Source organism: Glycine soja, chromosome 11 (assembly GCF_004193775.1).
Source record: "Glycine soja cultivar W05 chromosome 11, ASM419377v2, whole genome shotgun sequence".
NCBI classification, from domain to species: Eukaryota; Viridiplantae; Streptophyta; class Magnoliopsida; order Fabales; family Fabaceae; genus Glycine; species Glycine soja.
Genome location: NC_041012.1, coordinates 3,770,542 through 3,788,324, shown reverse-complemented (window position 1 = coordinate 3,788,324; position 17,783 = coordinate 3,770,542). Strand labels below are relative to the sequence as shown.

General features: G+C 33.1%; 2 protein-coding genes across 3 annotated transcripts; both read right to left on the bottom strand.

Moving 5' to 3' along the window:
• Nucleotides 1-1,448: 1,448 nt before the first annotated feature.
• Nucleotides 1,449-7,401, bottom strand: LOC114376944 (casein kinase II subunit alpha-2). Its single transcript, XM_028335285.1, has 10 exons — nucleotides 7,074-7,401; nucleotides 6,513-6,642; nucleotides 4,937-5,131; nucleotides 4,519-4,676; nucleotides 3,346-3,436; nucleotides 3,146-3,211; nucleotides 2,756-2,838; nucleotides 2,466-2,529; nucleotides 2,316-2,384; nucleotides 1,449-1,713 (listed from the first exon to the last, which is right to left on the bottom strand). The coding sequence occupies exons 1-10, from the start codon at nucleotides 7,157-7,159 to the stop codon at nucleotides 1,654-1,656; spliced, it is 1,002 nt and encodes a 333-aa protein (XP_028191086.1). The 5' UTR covers nucleotides 7,160-7,401; the 3' UTR covers nucleotides 1,449-1,653.
• A 2,563-nt stretch (nucleotides 7,402-9,964) lies between these two features.
• LOC114376422 (ribonuclease III domain-containing protein RNC1, chloroplastic-like) lies at nucleotides 9,965-14,179 on the bottom strand. Of its 2 annotated transcripts, none has more exons than XM_028334531.1 (5): nucleotides 13,191-14,179; nucleotides 11,943-12,144; nucleotides 11,513-11,713; nucleotides 10,820-10,906; nucleotides 9,965-10,646 (listed from the first exon to the last, which is right to left on the bottom strand). In XM_028334531.1, the coding sequence occupies exons 1-5, from the start codon at nucleotides 14,000-14,002 to the stop codon at nucleotides 10,326-10,328; spliced, it is 1,623 nt and encodes a 540-aa protein (XP_028190332.1). In that variant the 5' UTR covers nucleotides 14,003-14,179; the 3' UTR covers nucleotides 9,965-10,325. The 2 variants fall into 2 exon arrangements, with proteins under 2 accessions (XP_028190332.1, XP_028190333.1); XM_028334532.1 differs by lacking the exon at nucleotides 13,191-14,179 and adding an exon at nucleotides 12,654-13,138 and having other exon boundaries at nucleotides 10,270-10,646.
• Between the last annotated feature and the right edge of the window lie 3,604 nt (nucleotides 14,180-17,783).

Below are 17,783 nucleotides of genomic sequence, written 5' to 3'. Positions count from 1 at the left end.
ATTCCGGTTTTGTAAATACAGTAGATCTAGAAAGTGTGGGAGTCTCAAACAGAGGTGTCAAAGTCAAAGTGAGTTTGGTTCAACGTGTATTGTCATTGATCCGCGTCCACTCGAGCAATATTTTGTTGCTTGTGTTATCTCCGTCTTTTGACGTGGAAGAGTGGTTTGATGTAGGTACAAGACTAAACACGCTGTTAGACATTTTTATCAAGTTAGCAATTTTGTAGTATTTGCACCTTGCTTGGCGATATATGACGATAATGTATAAAATCCAGGATTTTTCTTTATATATAGTATGTAACTGGTGGGAAACACTTGCCACGATTCATTCTCATACTCTCGAGTAAACACCTAAGAGATCTCTAATCGTTTTCTTGCAACTAAACCCCCATCGCCTGTGTATTTTTTACCATATACAGTAGTGGATGCCGCCTAAGAAGATCACTTAACTTTTTGTACAGTTGTCACATAATACGAGACAACAATGATTTCAACTTTTTAAGGATGAAAAATAGAACTATTTTTACAGGAACTACGATCAAAAGCCAATCATTTTATTTTACATAAATAAAAACATAGTTAACCTTAAAATATAATTAATGTAACTTTATAATTAAAAGTAAAAATAGAGAACAGTTTTTCAAATCAAACAACCCAAGTTAGTTAGGTTGTGTTTGGATTTAAAGTTTTGATGAAATTCATTTTGCAAACTTTAATTGTAAAAGGAAACTCTCCCTTCAAACTGATAGAAGCCAAAATTGTAACACAACTCAATTTAAAATCAGACTGGACTGGAAACAAACAAGATGTTTCAATTTTAGTTTTTTATCATATTTTTGCACCTTCAAACTGAACCAAACATACACTTAGTGTGTAATGTTTGATTAGCCATTTAAACCCTCATTCTTACTTTCCAAAACACTTCCAATGTGAATCCTAAGATTCGATTGATTTGTTAAAAATTATGATTTACAAAATAATTTTTTATCCTATACATTTGATAAATAATGGAAAAAAAATAAAATAATAAGAAATTTACTAAACTATCTAATATTAATTATTTTAATACAATTTATATCAAATTTAATATGTTTATGAAAATAATAAAAAAATCCAATGTTTTCTTTTTTAAATAATTTTGGTTAATTAATTTTTTTTTTGACAATTAAAGAGATAGAAATAAAAATGTCTTTTTAATAGTTTATACCCAAGACAAAATTATTCCATGATTTTTTTAGTATAAAAAATAAGAGATTGTCATGTCCTTATTTACTTGATTCTTGTGGTACCTAATCCTTCATCAAATCAAACATGGAATTAAAATATTTATCATGTCAAATCCCATAATTTTTAACAAATAAAAAAAAATCCCCAGTGTCGAAACGAAAGTTAATGCCTATATACGCAAAATGTACTAAAAAACTAAAAAAACACACACACCTTCAAGCTTATATATAATCACAACTTTCAAGACAATTTCAATTTTCAATAACTGGCAATAACATTATTCCTCAACTGCAACATAATGTCAATACACTCCACAGGAAAACTAATCTCTGTAATAAACAGACGGTAACGAAGGTGCGTGTTAGGGTATCATAAAACAAATCCCAAATATATTAACTCAAGTTTATGGATCCATATGTGATCAAGTTACTGTGTCCTCATTCTGCTACTTTCAGCTGCCCTTACCTGAGAGAAATATGGATGTGCCTGCGGGACACACACCAAGATGACAGTAAAAAGTTAGTGCACATAGCTTAAAAATAAACAAATTAACTAATTAATCAAACATGAGAAAAGATAAAACAATTATAATTTTTGTCCTCTTAGTTTAATTTAGGTTTCAATTTGACCATCTAACTCTCTTATTCAATTCAGTCTTCTGGTCTATTATGATAAACTTCACGGTAGTTGGGTGTCTAAATGGAGAACAAAGCAGGATAGGCTGGTTGTACAAGAACAGGGTGGCTATAAAGGGTTCCAGTGGCTATTTGACAGTTTTGGCTGACGATTTGAGATTGCAGTGCAAAAGAAGAAACCTTGGTTTTTAATAACTTGAACAAAAATATGAAAAAATAACTTGAAAAACCACATTAAATAAAAAAATTTAGAGAAAAACATTGGCACGAAAAAAGAACTTACAGGATGAAATTGAATACAAAAATATTTTAAACCTAAAATTAGAAGACAAAAATTATAATTTTGCCAAAATATAAATATTCGTTAAACGAAAATATTTTAAAGTTCATGCAACAAAAGACCCTTGTTACTGCAAATTGAAAACTACAAACTAATGAGCTCTTTATCATTACCATTGCTTCTCTAGCTGTTAGCCTGTCCTGGTGATCATATCGAAGGAGCTTATCAAGAAAATCAATTGCCTACGTGTCATACAAGAATTGTTAAATTGCAATCTATACTAAATGCAAGGTCAATGCCAGATAGGAAAACTGAAGAGTCACCTCAGGAGACACAAGATGCTGATTATCTGCATTGATAAATTTGGACCAGGGTTTTCGACTGTGTCTGCAACAGAAAATAGCATTACATATTAAAATGTGTCAAGTCACTAACACTTCATTTATCTACCAACAGAAAATAAAGTCAAAACAAAGCAGGACGCATCTAAGGAAAGCTTGAAGAGGAATTAGTGATGTAATGTTACACTCTCAGTCTCCCACAGAAGTTCATATTTAATAATAAATAAATCAATTTTACAGTGAAATACGTAAGATCAAATGTTTGATGATACCTTCCAACAAGTGCATCAAGTTGAGGATCAAGCTCCAGATGATACTTATTAAGATATGCATTCAGTTCATCAGTCCCAAGCACCTACATATCACATAATAATTAATAACAATAACTTAAAAACAATAACCAAGTACTAACAATAATAATAACAATAAATTAAATCTGGAAAGAAAAGTTACTCTATAAAGGATCTTTAGGAGAGGGCAACTTGATTGAAAATAAATATTTTAATATGCTAAACAGTGGTCAATGATTTTATACTTCAACAACCCACATTAAATAGAGGACAATATATCATAATCTGGAACCAAAACATGAAATTACTGTGTATGGTGACAGCAAGATAACCAAACACTTATAAATAATTGCAAACCATGACGGATGTTACCTTAGCTATTTTGACAAGCTGATCATGGTTGTCATGACCATAAAAGAAAGGTTCTTTGCGAAATATCTACAAAAGAGTACAACGAACAAATTATGACCAGAATTTTACATTTTTAATCATGTACGCTCAAATTTAGACCATCTGCATAAATGTCAAGAGTATGCCATATATAACCAGTAACTTATAGTTATAATTCACACCATTCCAGCAAACATGCAGCCAAGGCTCCACATGTCTAATGAGTAGTCATAGTCTTGCAAATCAACTAGAAGTTCAGGCCCCTTAAAGTATCTGAGAAACAAAAGCATAGCACATGACAATTGCGTCTGGTCAGTAACATTTAAAAAGAAACCACAGGTAATCCTTACATTACAATCATAATATATAAGCCTAGGAAAATTTAGATAATCATTTCGTCTTGTCAAGTTTTAACCTAACAACGATTATACAAAAAAAATTGCAAGCAAAAAGAAAATCAAATTAAGGGAGCTGTGATAATGCTAAGGATCGTCTTTTTACTACAAACCAAATGGAAGATTATGGATTTGGAATCATAATACTAATAGTGCTGACAGAAGTTTAGAGTGTAGGATTTGGGATTAAGTTACCAGATAAAAGAAGGACAAGAGTTGTTTCAGCTAGAAAAGACAAAAGAGGGAGGACACTGAACAGCTTAAAGAAGAAACCCAGAATACCAGTAGACTCCGACTAACATCAAACCCTCAGTTAATTTAACTTGGTAAACATTGTAGAATAGTCTGTTACAAGAAGCTAGAAAACTATACAGAAAAAAGGCCGAGGAAAAAGGACCATAACACAATTAATAAGGTGCTTTATTCAAATACCAGGAGAATTTGCAATTTGTAGGTAACATTTATCTTGCATAAATCGGTGAGAGTAGTTCACAATATAACGTTTTTTGTAAGTCTTAAGTGCCACTATGCTCCCAAGCAAGAATGGTCACATCTCAATTAACCACAAATTCCTTCCAGATCCATACTTAGTACTACATGCTTCCACAATTTCAGAATTACTTTTATGGATGCACCAAACTTTCCATCAATTTATCCATTCAGAAAAAAATTATGTTGACACAGGCATTATTCGTTTCAATTTAAGCCACATACCAATACACTCATTTATTCTTTGTATTTCACACCCATTCTTTGAAACTATTGTTTATTGGTCATAGAAAAGTACCTTGAAGCCACACGAACATTATATTCCTTCCAGGATGATAAAATTCAGCAAGACCCCAATCTATCAAGCAAAGTTTTCGCTTGATAGATTGGGGTTTTGTATTTCACTCATTTAGTCTTTTGTATTTCACACCCAATCTTTGAAACTATGGTTTATTGGCCATAGAACAGTACCTTGAAGCCACACGGACATTATATTCCTTTCCAGGATGATAAAATTCAGCAAGACCCCAATCTATCAAGCGAAGTTTTCGTAACTCATGATCTATCATGACATTATGAGGCTTGACATCCCTATGCATAATGCCTTGAGAATGGCAGTAATCCAAAGCCTGCAATTCAACACTAAAGTATTCAGGTAACAAGGAAAGGTTCTCCATACACATTTGCTCAAATATTTAGTAATAATTTTGTGGATACATAAGCAAATGACTATAGGCCCTATACACATGAACATTATATTCATGTGTGAAGCCTTATTCAGGATATGATACTCCAATTTTGTTTAAGGAAAAACAATATGTTGATTATGGAGAGGACATAAAGAATGGTAGTACCAAGTATAATACAGGAGATTGAAGGATCATATTACCTTAAGGAGCTCATATATGTAATAGCGTATGTCATAATCAGTCAAGGTTGGATACAAAACTTTAAAATCTGTACTGTTGACATACTCAAATATCAAACTGGGAGTTTTCGAATGTTGATCTCTGACAATATCAAGAAGCTTGACAATATTTGGGCCTCCACAAATATTCTGAAGTATTTTTATCTCTCTTTTAATCTGTAAAATAATATTGAAGAGTGCATAAAGTAAGGAAAAATATCAGAAGAATTTGAAATGGCATAGTATGCTAAACAAAATAAAGTTTAAAAAATTAACAATTAAAGCTGACAAGTATATGATTAATTCCAACAACATGGAGATGCTTTCACTGCTCAAAAAATTGAAACAGATGTTGTCTTTGTTCATGGCTTAGATGATTTACATCATAAGGCAGATGGATTGAACAGAGCAATCCTACCAATTCACAACAATGGGATTTGCAGAACCATATTGCAGCAGACCCACGTCATTCATGTATAATAGGAGGAATCAACTAACACCATTGTAAACATGATTATATTTAGAGAAAACTTGACATGATTATATCACTCAACTTTCTATAAACATGATTTTATCATATGACTGTTGAATTATATTTAGAGAAAACAAAATTATAAACTGGCAGTGTAAAAAGTTTTACACCATTATCCAAATACAACCTATTATGTATAGTAAGTTTGTTGACTTTTATGGCAATTACTTTAAAAGTCACATTAACGACAAATTATGATTGGACAACAATGTAAAAGTGATTTACATTATCATTGCATAACCATTAAACTCTTATATTTATCCATTACCTTATTTATTTGTGTCAAAATCTCAAAGAAATTGAACAATAAAAATAATAAAATGATTCTAATATACTATGTTAATCTTGATATTTAATTGTATATTAATAAAGTACTACAAAAATCTGGATTAATGGAAAAATTTATACACATGATGTCTATGACAAGACTTTTCTATCCAATGGTGGATTTTGGGATAAAATGATCCAGTAAGAAGCTACTTAATGGTGTAATAGTGATTTTCACTTACATTGTGTGTGTGTGTTTAAAGAATAAGTTCAGACATGCCTCAACCACTCCTCTGGATATTTTACAATGGCACTTGCTTTTTTTCAAGAAAATTCATCAAGCTTGAAGCTCCAATTCTCTCCTAAGACCCTATATTGTGGTCTCTTCTGCCATGCTATATAATTAAACTGTTATCATATCAATGTTGAATATCATGTCATTATATTTATTTATTGATAGAACTTAGAAGTATTATGCCATATTCTTTATGTTAAAAACTGATTTATATTTTGTCATATGTTTAACATCTCGTAATGATGTTTAGGTTAAACTTTTTTGGAAATGATTGTTGTACAATACGATGACCAATACCTTACAAAAATGATTAAGGAATAAGGAGTGTGTGAGAAATTTGTTATGTCCATTATGCCGCAGATTTTAAGAGAATGGTTCTGATAAAGCATCAATGGCTGGCTTAATTCACAGTCTGCAGGTACTGAGTAAGACTAAGGATAAAAGCAAGACAAAGAAAGGAGTACCTTCTTTTTCTTGACAGGTTTCAGAATCTTGATTATACAGCGCTCATTGCTATTGACATTTATGCCTTCAAAAACTTCACTATATTTCCCCCTGCCCACTTTTCGCACAACCTCATAATCATCTTGATCACTGGAAAAAAAATACTCGCTAAGTAAATTTTAAAGAAAAGGGTATAAGAGGTTATATTGAGGATTCAGAGAACAAATTCGATCAATTAACTCGGCACAAGGCAGCACAAGGTGATTCTCGACCACCTTCTGTCTCTGGTCCTACCACGTAAAAACTAAGCAAAAGCATGAGATCTAATCAAAAACAAATCAGAGCAACGCAAATGGCATAGTTCCTCATCCATCAGTTAGTTAATACAAAATGCTAGATAAAATTGCTGAAGCCATTGGAGCTCACAAGGAATGGGGAAGAAATAAAAATGCAACAAAACAGCCGCTAAGAAACTATGTACAGACTCTAAGATCATACAATAAAATCCCCCTTCATGTGAATTGTTCACTTTGGGGATCAGAAGAAAAAAACAACATAAAAATTAGGGTTCGGAACATTACCCCCATTGAAGGGTGAGAGACTCGTAATCCCAATACTCTTTAGGGCGAAGGACATTGACATCTGTGTAGACACGCGCCTTCGACATGGTTTGGCGCGTCGAATCTGAGATCCCGAGTTTGTGGCGATTGGTTTCGGTGCAACGGTGGCGAAGTTGTTATGGATTGAGAAGATGCGCACGGTAAGAGGTTCAAGTCAGGGGTGCACACTAGCCTAGGCAGCAAGTAGCGGATCAGTGGTATAAATAGCGTGATGATTTGTGCGCATATCTCTTATCATGGGCCCCATGTCATCCTCTGCTTGCTTATCAACGCTTCGGAGCGAAGGTAAATAAAGCTGCTTTTGGTCCGCTGTTCGTTTATAAAATATCCCCAACCGGGGGATTCTTGTGTAATATGCTTGGACCAAACCTGTGGGTCTACCCTACCCCCAAGAATCTATCGACGTGGCAATCAGTGATTTTCTCGAAAAATATCTATCAGCAATCCAATTGGAATCAATGGAAAAGATTTTGTTTTTCTTTTTTCTAGAAAAATAAAATCATTGCAAAAACCTTCCAACATGTTTTTTCTTTCTTTCTTAATTTCAAATTTTATCATTGAATTTTTATAATTTCACAAGTTTTATCATTTGATGTTTTAATTTTACAAATTTTATCATTTTATTATTCAGTTTTTTCAAACCACTTTATTAAGACTTATGTGTCATCTTTTTTTTTTTTGTCAAATTTTACTTTCTCCTTTTCCCTTTATTGTAAAACATCATTTTCTTCTCTATTATTATTAATGTTCATTGCCTCAATCGAAGGCACTGGTTTTAAATCCCAAAATTATTTCTCTCATATAACTTGTTTAAAAAATGTTTTTACATATTTTCTTATTACAAAATATTGTTATCTCAATAAAATTTCATAGATTTTAACATACATCAAACACGAACAAAAGATAAAATGATGGACAATTTATATATATATATATGTATGTATGTGTGTGTGTGAATTATTCTTCCTATAATGTTTTTGCTTTTTTATATGTAAATCATTCTTCCTGTAAAAATATGAATATCAATTTTTTTTAGTTATTTAAAAAGTCCATGAGTACTTCACACTAATAGTATGGTGACAACTAGAGTCTGAAGCTGAATTTACTTCGAAGTGGTTGCCGCCAACTAAAGATTCTTATGTACCATAGGGTGAATTTAATTCGACGTGGTTGTCGCCAACCAAAGATTCTTATGTACCAATGCATCAATTGAAATCACTTTGCTAACACCACGATAGGAGTTGGAGGGGAGCACAACATATTTGATGGAATTCCAATGCCTTGGAATGGGCACAGGGTAGTTTTGTGTGATGTCTGGACAAACAAAAAAAAAAATATGTCCTTATAATTATTCTCCCTTTTGAAAATTTTTGTTACAAGACTCATTAATAATTAATTGATAATCAACTTTATTTAAATGATAAGTTAATATTATTCTTAAAAGTTAGAAATTCATACAAAATTATTTAAAGCAAAACAAACAAATTTATTTAATCTTTTTTTACACAATAAATCGCAAATAAAACTTTAACATTTTCACTTATTTTAATAGAGTTTATCAAAATTAAAAATGTTAAAAATTTTATTTGTGATATATTATGTTAGTTTCTTTAATAAAATAAAATTTAATTATGTGATAATCCATATTTGCTTGGTTCATTTAACGTTGCCCTTCTTCTCCCTCAAAGGCCTCTACTGCTCCTCCCTTTCTCCTCGTCCAAATCCCTAAAATCCTTCTTCCTCTGGAAGACAGGAACTACACCGCAAAACAGCATCGTCGTCCTCCTCCCTCTCCTCAGGTTGCTAACCTCTAATTCATACGACGTGGAATCCTTCTCATGCTTTCAATCTCTTCACGACTCTCTCTCTCTCTCTCTCTGCTCATCCAGCCACGACCACAACAACCTCCTTCACCTCTCCGTATCAGTGACTTAGATTCGAAGCCGCATGAATCTCACCTGTTGTGCAGATCTAGAGCCACGTGAACTGCTCCGATAATGTAGTAGTTCCACTCCTTTGCAGCGTCGACACTTTAGATCCCAAGTAGAAGGTATCTATGGTTTGCGCTGATACCGTTTCAAACATCACCAAAAGAACTTTCAGCAAGTCTTCGATCACAACTTCGACACTAAAATCAGTAACACTGACTATCCATTCAAACCACCAAAGGCAATAATCTGTCCTAATTTGTTACTTACATTAATTCCTTTTGGATAATTCAAAATTTTTTCACCATCATCCAATTACAATCAAACATATATCCAATTACAACCAAACATATTGATAAAATTATTAACTTTTTATGATAATTATATTAAAAATCATATGATAATTTGTGATTGATCAGATCATTAAACTCTTAAATTATTCTGTTTTCTTTATTTTCTCTTTTTGATGATAAAATGATATAAAAAAATTGGTTTGAAGGCACAGTAGTGAGGGAACTCATGCTGGAGTTGGAATATTTTTTGGTCCTCTGTATTCTCATTTAGCGTGAGCTTTTAGAAGAAGTGGACATTTTGGGAACAATATTTTTATTAAAACTCATGCGTAAATCACATTACAGCCTCTGTTAGTTAACTTGACAACGATTAAGTTTAAGGGGGTGCTCTGTGAACATCTGTTAAAAACTTAGGGGGTTTTCTGTAGGGACAAAAAAAGGAGGAATGTTAGGTGTAATAAGTGCAAACTTGAGGGGGGTCAACCTATTTTGAGTTGTAAGTGCAAGTGTTGAATCATCATACATAACTTGGAGGGACTGGGGTTCCTTTCCCCAAAGTTTAGTTCCTGTTCTGTTTTTCTTTTCTTGTATACCAAAAAAAGAAAAATACATAACTTGGAGAATAAACAAAAGTACAAAATCCCAACTATATTCTCATTTGTGTAGTGAAAATGTTGAGTTTAATTCACCAATAACCATACCAATACCAACGTCCATAGTCAGAACCAACAAGTAGAACAAGTCATATGTATCCTCATCTTTGTACGTTGGGTTATCTACTTGTCTAGGGCGTGCAATATCCGAAAAAAATAAATACAACGATTATATACAAGCTCAAGTTCTAAAGAAGAATCCGCAATTCACCTACAACTAGGCAGATCAAATCATAATATGAAAAAAGCTCAAATCAAGGGGATAGAAAAGGAAAACAAGAGGTAAATAATAAAGGAAAAACAAAAGAGCTTTTATTATTGTCACTTTTGTCTCTATATTTAGACTACTTCTTTAGGCTGGATCTGCTCAAAGTCAAAAACCTCAAACATCAGACGCCTCACATCACGCTTCCCATAAACAAGATACGAAAGCCCATGAAGAGCTTGTTGAACAGCTGTTGTGGCTGGGTTTCTCTTTCTCCGGTTATGCTCATAAGTGTCTTGAACCTTATCATCAAATATAATAACCCGGTGGAGATGTTTGGCCCTCAAATATCTTCCACAATACTTGTTCATAAGAAGATGACGGTGCCTCTCTTGTAGCCATAACCCCGGAGCATCTAAATGCTTCATCAATAATCTTTCAGCCATCACCAAATCCTTAGGAAAATAATAAATAATAATATTAAAAATTATACATTATCCAATGATGAAGAAAGTTTTTTATTGTAAATAGAAATTGAGTAATAAAATATGATATATCCCATTAATGAAACTAGAGTCTTTCCACAACTTCAGTCAAATTGTCATTTGAACGGCAGACAGAATAGTACCTGTATCTTTTGGCCAACGTATTCTAATCTCTCATAGCAAAATCGAGGATGCTCAAATTTGTACTTCGATGGATGCATGAAACAAAGCTGCAATTAGATAAGACATTCAACATCAGAACTTATAACATAAGCCAAGGAACTTTCAAACTTCTGACTCGACTTTACATCTTCCACGGTAGGATCTAAGAGCCAAGTTGACTTAATAAACAAATACATTAATGTGCTTAGTATTTGGGTGGTTTTAACTTTAAGGAAGGACTTCGTTGTTATCAAGTGAACTGCGCAGTGATGAGCAAAATACAGTAAAGCAATTCATAAACTACGTAAAATTAAAATGGTCCAGAGCAAGAACAATTAACTATCAGATGTGTTGCGAGTACTCAGTATCTCAGCTTCTTTTAAATTTAACTTCCTAATTTCCTCATAAAAAACTTGAAAGTGTCACTGTAGGCTAAATAGCTCTGCAACTCAGACAAACAAACCAATCCTCACTATCACTAAACAAATTTGATGCCATCTAATGTGAAGCCTGAGAAGGGATAAATAGAAGCATAAAGACTTGTTTGTCCACTTGTTCAGAGACACACTCAAGGTATAAAATAGTTTGCCCTTGCAAATCAAGCCAGATCTGTGTTTTTGATATTCTGATACACTAAAGGGAAAAAGTAGAATGAGAGGTGATAGAAGAGCTACCTGCAATCCAAGTCCAAGCTCTATGTTCCTGGCTTCAGTAATTTCTGGGATTCTGTCTGCCATTTCCAATGGATATCCAAGTGTTTTCATAACATGGGGTCTTGTATCATAATCCCATATATTGCCCCTAAACCGATGCATTCCTGGGGGAACACAAGCTCTGAATAGCCTTGGGTGTTCAAACAGAGCATCTGCAGGAGGCTGAATGAGGAACACTAATCATTTATGTGTCATCATTTAAAACTAAAGTATTCTATTGTAGGACAGTACTTTGTATCATAAATTGCCCAAATAATACAGCAAAACCCAGCTGAACTTCTAATGGAAATAGACTAAGTCTGAGCTATGTGCATGATATATTGATCTTTGTGCGCTTGTTTTTGTTTTTCAAAAATAAATAATACTTTAGCAGAAGATATGTGTAGCTTGCCTTATATGCAACGATATCTTGCCAGCTTAGCTTGCCTTCAAACTCAGCAGATACAAAATCCACATCTTCAAGTTGTCTACGCAATTTGGGTTGGCAATCTTCGGCATCTGGATCCATTCCGAAGACTTCAAAAAGAACACGATACACTTCTGGCATACCAAAACAAAGATAGATAGCCCCAAACAAAGCCCAAAATACTGACCTGAAAATGCATAGAATAACACATTTGAAAATGCAGTGAACAATTCATTTCAGAAATAGATTGGACCGAGACCAATTTCATTGATTAAAATGGATCTATCATACATTAATAACCCTAAGGCAATAAAAAAAATATCCAGAAAGGTAAGGGTCTGATTGATTCCCTTCTCACTTTTTTTTGTTTTAAAAACTATTTTCTAAAACAATTCCACACTACCCGGCAATCAATTTCTCATCTAAAATCTATTCAATTTTGAAGAATGTTTTCAAAACCAAAAAATAGAAACCGAGAGATGTTTTCTCATCCTCTTCTTATATTTTCTTTGAGTGCTCTGTTCAATGGAGTTTTCTTTGTTGTAAATCCACCTGTTTACCAAGAGTTGATTGTAACTTGTAAAGATTGGAGGCGATGGAGTTTTGAGAATGGCAACAGTCAAAGCATCTTATTATTCTGTCAAAGCATCTCATTAATCATCAAACAACTTCCAACTTGAAAAAAGGAAATGGCACCTAAGCATACAAGGATTCAGTCAATCATTCTGTTTGAAGCCAATACAACATCAACATAATTTCCAAATCTGAATCCTCCATTCTTCCGCATCCCAAGCACATACATACGAGTACGTCATATTGTATGTTTAAGCATCACTCAAAAAAGAATACCAAGAGAGGAAACAGAAAACCAAGTTAACCACCTTAAAAGCAAATAACAACATAACCTTAATTCCTGACAACAAATACACACGCCAACCATTAACCTAATAAATCAACACAATTCCATCAGTCACATCACATGTAATGCTCATAGAGTCATAGACCAGTCATATTGTAATTTTCTATTTTTAGTTCATTGCCTAACATGGACATACCATAAGTAAATAGAATTCTAACTGCGGGATGGTTCTTAGCAGAAATAACATAATTCCAGATTGGCAGAGAGTATTTAGTATTATTTACTATCACTAGCAGTCAGACACAATTGCACAGCAATGATTTCAAATTATAAACAAAAGGCTAAGTTAATGACAACTATGTTACAGAACTTACTTGACAGGACCTTCCTTCTCCGTCCTCCTTATCTTATCCATATCATCAAACGTAAATACCAAATTGTGCAAGCTAGCGGCTTTAATCCACTTAGGCAAGTTCCTCTTCCCTATCAACCCAAACACTCTCTCCCTCATTGGGCCCGGCGACTCCCTCGGATACCTCTGCAAGAAAAACTCCGTCAGCGCCAACTCGAGCACGTACTGTCCCAGAAAAGACAACCTCGAATGCCCGGACCGCACGTGCCTGGCCTTCGTCCTCTCGCACGACGGGTGCTGGAACGCCAAGTACAGCAGCGTGTCGAACTGCTTCGCGGGGTTATCATTATCATCCCCGAGCGTCTCCGAGGGTTCCAGAGAGTATCCCAGAGCTTGCTTCGCTTCGAGCAAGTACTCGTCAATCCACAATTTATCCGCATTGTTGAGGCGCGACGAAGGCAAGCACGAACTTAATAAAGGGAACGATTTGAGAGAAAGTTGTGGGCTGTTGAGAAACCTTTCTGCTAATTTGTTATCGTCTATTGGGGGCCTTAGAATGAACCTCCTTGGGGGACCCTTCTTTGGGGAAGTTGCTTTCTTGCGTTCGGCGAGTTCCTTGAGGAGACGCTGGGGACTGTTCCCGCTGGGGAAGTCCTGTTGCGGCTCCAAGGCCACCGCGATAATTCGGAAAGGGGGGGTTTGGGGGAATTTGGAGTTTCCGTTTCTGATCAAGAGTTGAATTGGAAATGGGGAGAGGGAGGATGAGAAAGAGAAGTTAGGTGGCGGGGATGAGCATGGTTTTGGGGAGAGTAGAAAGGAGGAAGAGAGTTCCATTAGCGGATGAGGGTGACTGTGATGGGAAATGCTGTTTGGGTTACCAACATTAAGATGGTTGAATCCTGGGTTTGTGTATCGACTTTGACACCATGGATGGCAGGGTTTAGGGGGTTTGGTTGGATAAGGTGAAGCCGCTTGCCAGTGACTGTGCCACACCCTTCGTTTAGCCTCATACTTTGCTAGATATTTCAGATTTCATTTACTCTTTTTTTTTTTCTTTAAACGACACGCCGTTTGTGATGAGTGTTTGTGCCTTGTGGGACTTATTGAGACGATTTTTATTTTTTTTTTAAACTTATTCAGTGCATCACATATTTGATTTTCAGTCCAATCACATAAATTCCGAAATAAATCCAACGAATCAATATAACAGAAATTATCTTGATCCGTTGATAAACTAACATTTGGCCTCACTAAAAATACATGTATTTATCCTATCCTTACACCTTAATAATCCAACATGATGTAAATTATATTTGCTCAAGAACAGATTGTTCTTGAAAATATGCATGCTTTTGTGGTAATGCTTATGCTTAAAGATCCATTCGATTAAAGATAAAAAGCATATCCTTAGAAAATTATTTCCAACAAAAATTTCTTGAAATGTAATACATAAATTTAAAGAATACTCTCTCTCTAATTTTAAATATTTGAAAAAAAATGATATACTATCTAAGAAAATTAGTTAATCACATTTAATTACATTAATTTCAATTAACAAATATTTTTTAAAATCTATTCTTTGTTAGAACTTAATATCAAAGATAAAAAATAATCATTAAAACTAACACATCAATTAAATAAATAATATTTTAAAAATAATAATACTAAATAAGATAAAATTAATTAAATTTTTTTTATATTTGACATTGAGAAAAATGTATTTTTTTTCTTATATTTAAAACCTGAGTGTAAATTAAAAGAAGTTAGAAGAAAAAAAAAAAGAAATGTGAAATGGAAAATGAGTTATCTGTAAATTTATTTTGCATGAATGTAAATTAGAAAGCAACATAAATGACTTAAAAAGTAAAAAGACTTTATTGACAACAAAAAATTGAAAACATACACTCGACCCGTTAAATCAGCACCAGCAACAAATACGGTGACAGACCAAATAACAAATACCCTCCTCCACCAGCAACACCAATCAACCCAAAAAAGTGTTGTGTAGCCCAGCACCATACAAAGCAAAAGAAAAAAAGACCTTCAGCCATTTTGATATCTGTCTTGATTATTATAACTGTAAATCTGTAATCAAATTTCTTTTTACTCAAACACTTATTTCAAATCTGTAATCAACTTTCTTCCAAGACTTAACTATCTTAGCATATTCAAACATGACAATTTTGACTGAGTTCAAATATAATCTCAAAATTTTGACTTGTCAAATAATTAAACAAGTCTAATATATTTTGGATTTACAAATGTTAAGTTTGGATTAGAATGAACGAAATGTTAAGTTTGGATTAGAATGAACGAAATGACACCATACACCATTTTGGATCTACGTCTACCTACCATAACGAGTAAGCAATTCGATAATCAAGATCTCTTCAAGCCATGCATACGGGTCATAAATGTTTTGATTTTAATTTGTTGGTGGTTGCCGAAGTAGTAGAGTAGGGCATGGATTGATTGAAAACGAAAGCATATTGCAATGCGGCTTATGGGGCAACCTCTAATTGATGGATGTCGATAATATGTATGTCATGCATTATTCGGAGTTTGGATCCAATCCAAATAACATAGAGGTCAGATAGAGAAACCATTCTTATATGAATTGATATAAATCAAGATTTGGTGATTAGTCTGCATTCTAAAAGGGTCCCTTTTCATACATGATGTGAAAACACGAACCTAAATTATCACTCTTATCTGTACGAAGGCAATATTGTATTATTATGGAGAGCACCAATTATTATAAAAGACATCTTAACACAAAAATTGAGAAGAATAAATAAAAATTAAAGAAATTTGACACTACACTTTAACTCAAAATTTTAAAATTTAGAGATCTTTTTCTCATTTATATAATACTCAACTTTTTCAGTTTTATTCTATGTGAATTTCAACTCACATCTAAAGTCCAACATTACCATCTTTCCAAGTTGATTGTTATGTTGATTATCCATTTGCAACCACATAAGTTTTCTGGATAAATATCATACGTACCCAAATCTATATATGCATATGGTTGCTTTAGTTATCTGTATATCCAATTCAAGCCCTAAATCCTAAATAGATAATAATTTTAATCTTTAATTATACTACTAACTGTGTCAGATACTCAAGATTTAGAGTGTGTTTGTGTTTCTAGTTTTTAAAAACTAATTTTTAGGAAATGTATGTGTAAGGAAAAATATGAATCTTGGATTGGGACCAACAAGTTTATAGTTAGAATACCAAGCTTGATCTCCTAATCCGACTCCAAACTACTCTCCTTAAGCGATCATCTGCAACAAAGATTTAGTTCAAACAAAGAAAAATCTGCAACAAAGATTCAAGCATAAACAATCTTGCTTGACATAAATCTTGATTGACTAGCTGACTTCATTATGATGTTATAACCCAGCACCTAATAATATAAAAGCATAAAGCCATAGCGAAAGTTGGGCAGATCGAACAAAATTCAAATTGAAACCATTGACACACATTCAGTCGATTTATTTAATTAAAAACCCAGTTGATTTATTAATATTTAAATTTAAATGTGAAATTATTGGTTAAATTCAAATTGTATACTGTACGATGCACAATAAAATTTTAAAAACTAAATACTATATTTTTAAATGATATAAGACTTATTTTTAATTTGTTCTTTGTAATTTTTTTTTATATATTTATTATCTATTTTCAATTTAGTATGATCAATTTTATTATTGTTTCCTTTCCAGGAATGGCTTAGGTCAGCCCAAAGCTATCTATATTGTCATGATAGGCCCCAAAAGAAGTATCCTTACGTGGGAGAGCGTCAGTTTCCAGAGACTCCTTGTCTGTTTACTGTCAAACAAAGAACGTGAGGAACTCGCACAGTGATCACGTCTTTAGCACTTACAGTTACATTACATGCAATAGATATATATAGATTAGGCCACTTAATATATGTATTGCAACTTCATAAACCTTATTTTTTTTATAAAAAATAAATTCATAAACGAATGAGGCAGTTCTTTAGTGTACAATGATCACACTGGAATTTAAATTTAAAACTTCATGTATACCATCCAACTCCCACGAGGCTGACCCTAATGGTTTTAATGAATGAGGCAGTTCTACCATTACTAAACCTAAAATAATGAGCTGTTTTTGAGTTTGAGTCAGCCCTCAGTGTAATTAGATTTTGGGGAGAAGTGAGAACAATTATCATTTTTATAATTGCCTATTATAATTAATACATAATAATTTGTAAAACTAAAATGAAAATAATGGTCACAATTAAAGATAAATTTTTAAAATTATTGCTTTTATCTTTAAATATAACAGTAATTGTTAATTTACTTTCTATCTTTAAAATACTTTTCTACTAATTTTAAAACATTATAATGGCAATAAATAATAATATAGGAAATATTAAAAATAATTAAATGCATCTAAATTAAATTAAATTATTCGTTGTAGAAAAAAATGTCATATTATATAGGGAGGCTAAAAGTATAATTTTACGAAATGAAAAAATGGGCCAGGCACCTTCACAGTTTGTGGACGGGAATAAGAAAGAAAGAAATTCAACTTCCCATGTGGAAACAAACGGCGTTAGACGCCAATCAACATGCAACGA

What these genes read in the sequence shown, in the direction of transcription:
- LOC114376944 (XM_028335285.1), bottom strand. Translation starts at nt 7,159, where the DNA reads ATGTCGAAGGCGCGTGTCTACACAGATGTCAATGTCCTTCGCCCTAAA. An exon ending in AATGTCCGTGTGGCTTCAAG is followed by an intron (nt 3,437 to 4,518) that starts GTACTGTTCTAT and finishes TTTGTTTCTCAG; the next exon opens with ATACTTTAAGGGGCCTGAAC. An exon ending in TAACAGCTAGAGAAGCAATG is followed by an intron (nt 1,714 to 2,315) that starts GTAATGATAAAG and finishes TGTGTCCCGCAG; the next exon opens with GCACATCCATATTTCTCTCA.
- LOC114376422 (XM_028334531.1), bottom strand. Translation starts at nt 14,002, where the DNA reads ATGGAACTCTCTTCCTCCTTTCTACTCTCCCCAAAACCATGCTCATCC. An exon ending in AGCTTGGACTTGGATTGCAG is followed by an intron (nt 10,907 to 11,512) that starts GTAGCTCTTCTA and finishes ATCTAATTGCAG; the next exon opens with CTTTGTTTCATGCATCCATC. An exon ending in ACGTTGGCCAAAAGATACAG is followed by an intron (nt 10,647 to 10,819) that starts GTACTATTCTGT and finishes TATTTTCCTAAG; the next exon opens with GATTTGGTGATGGCTGAAAG.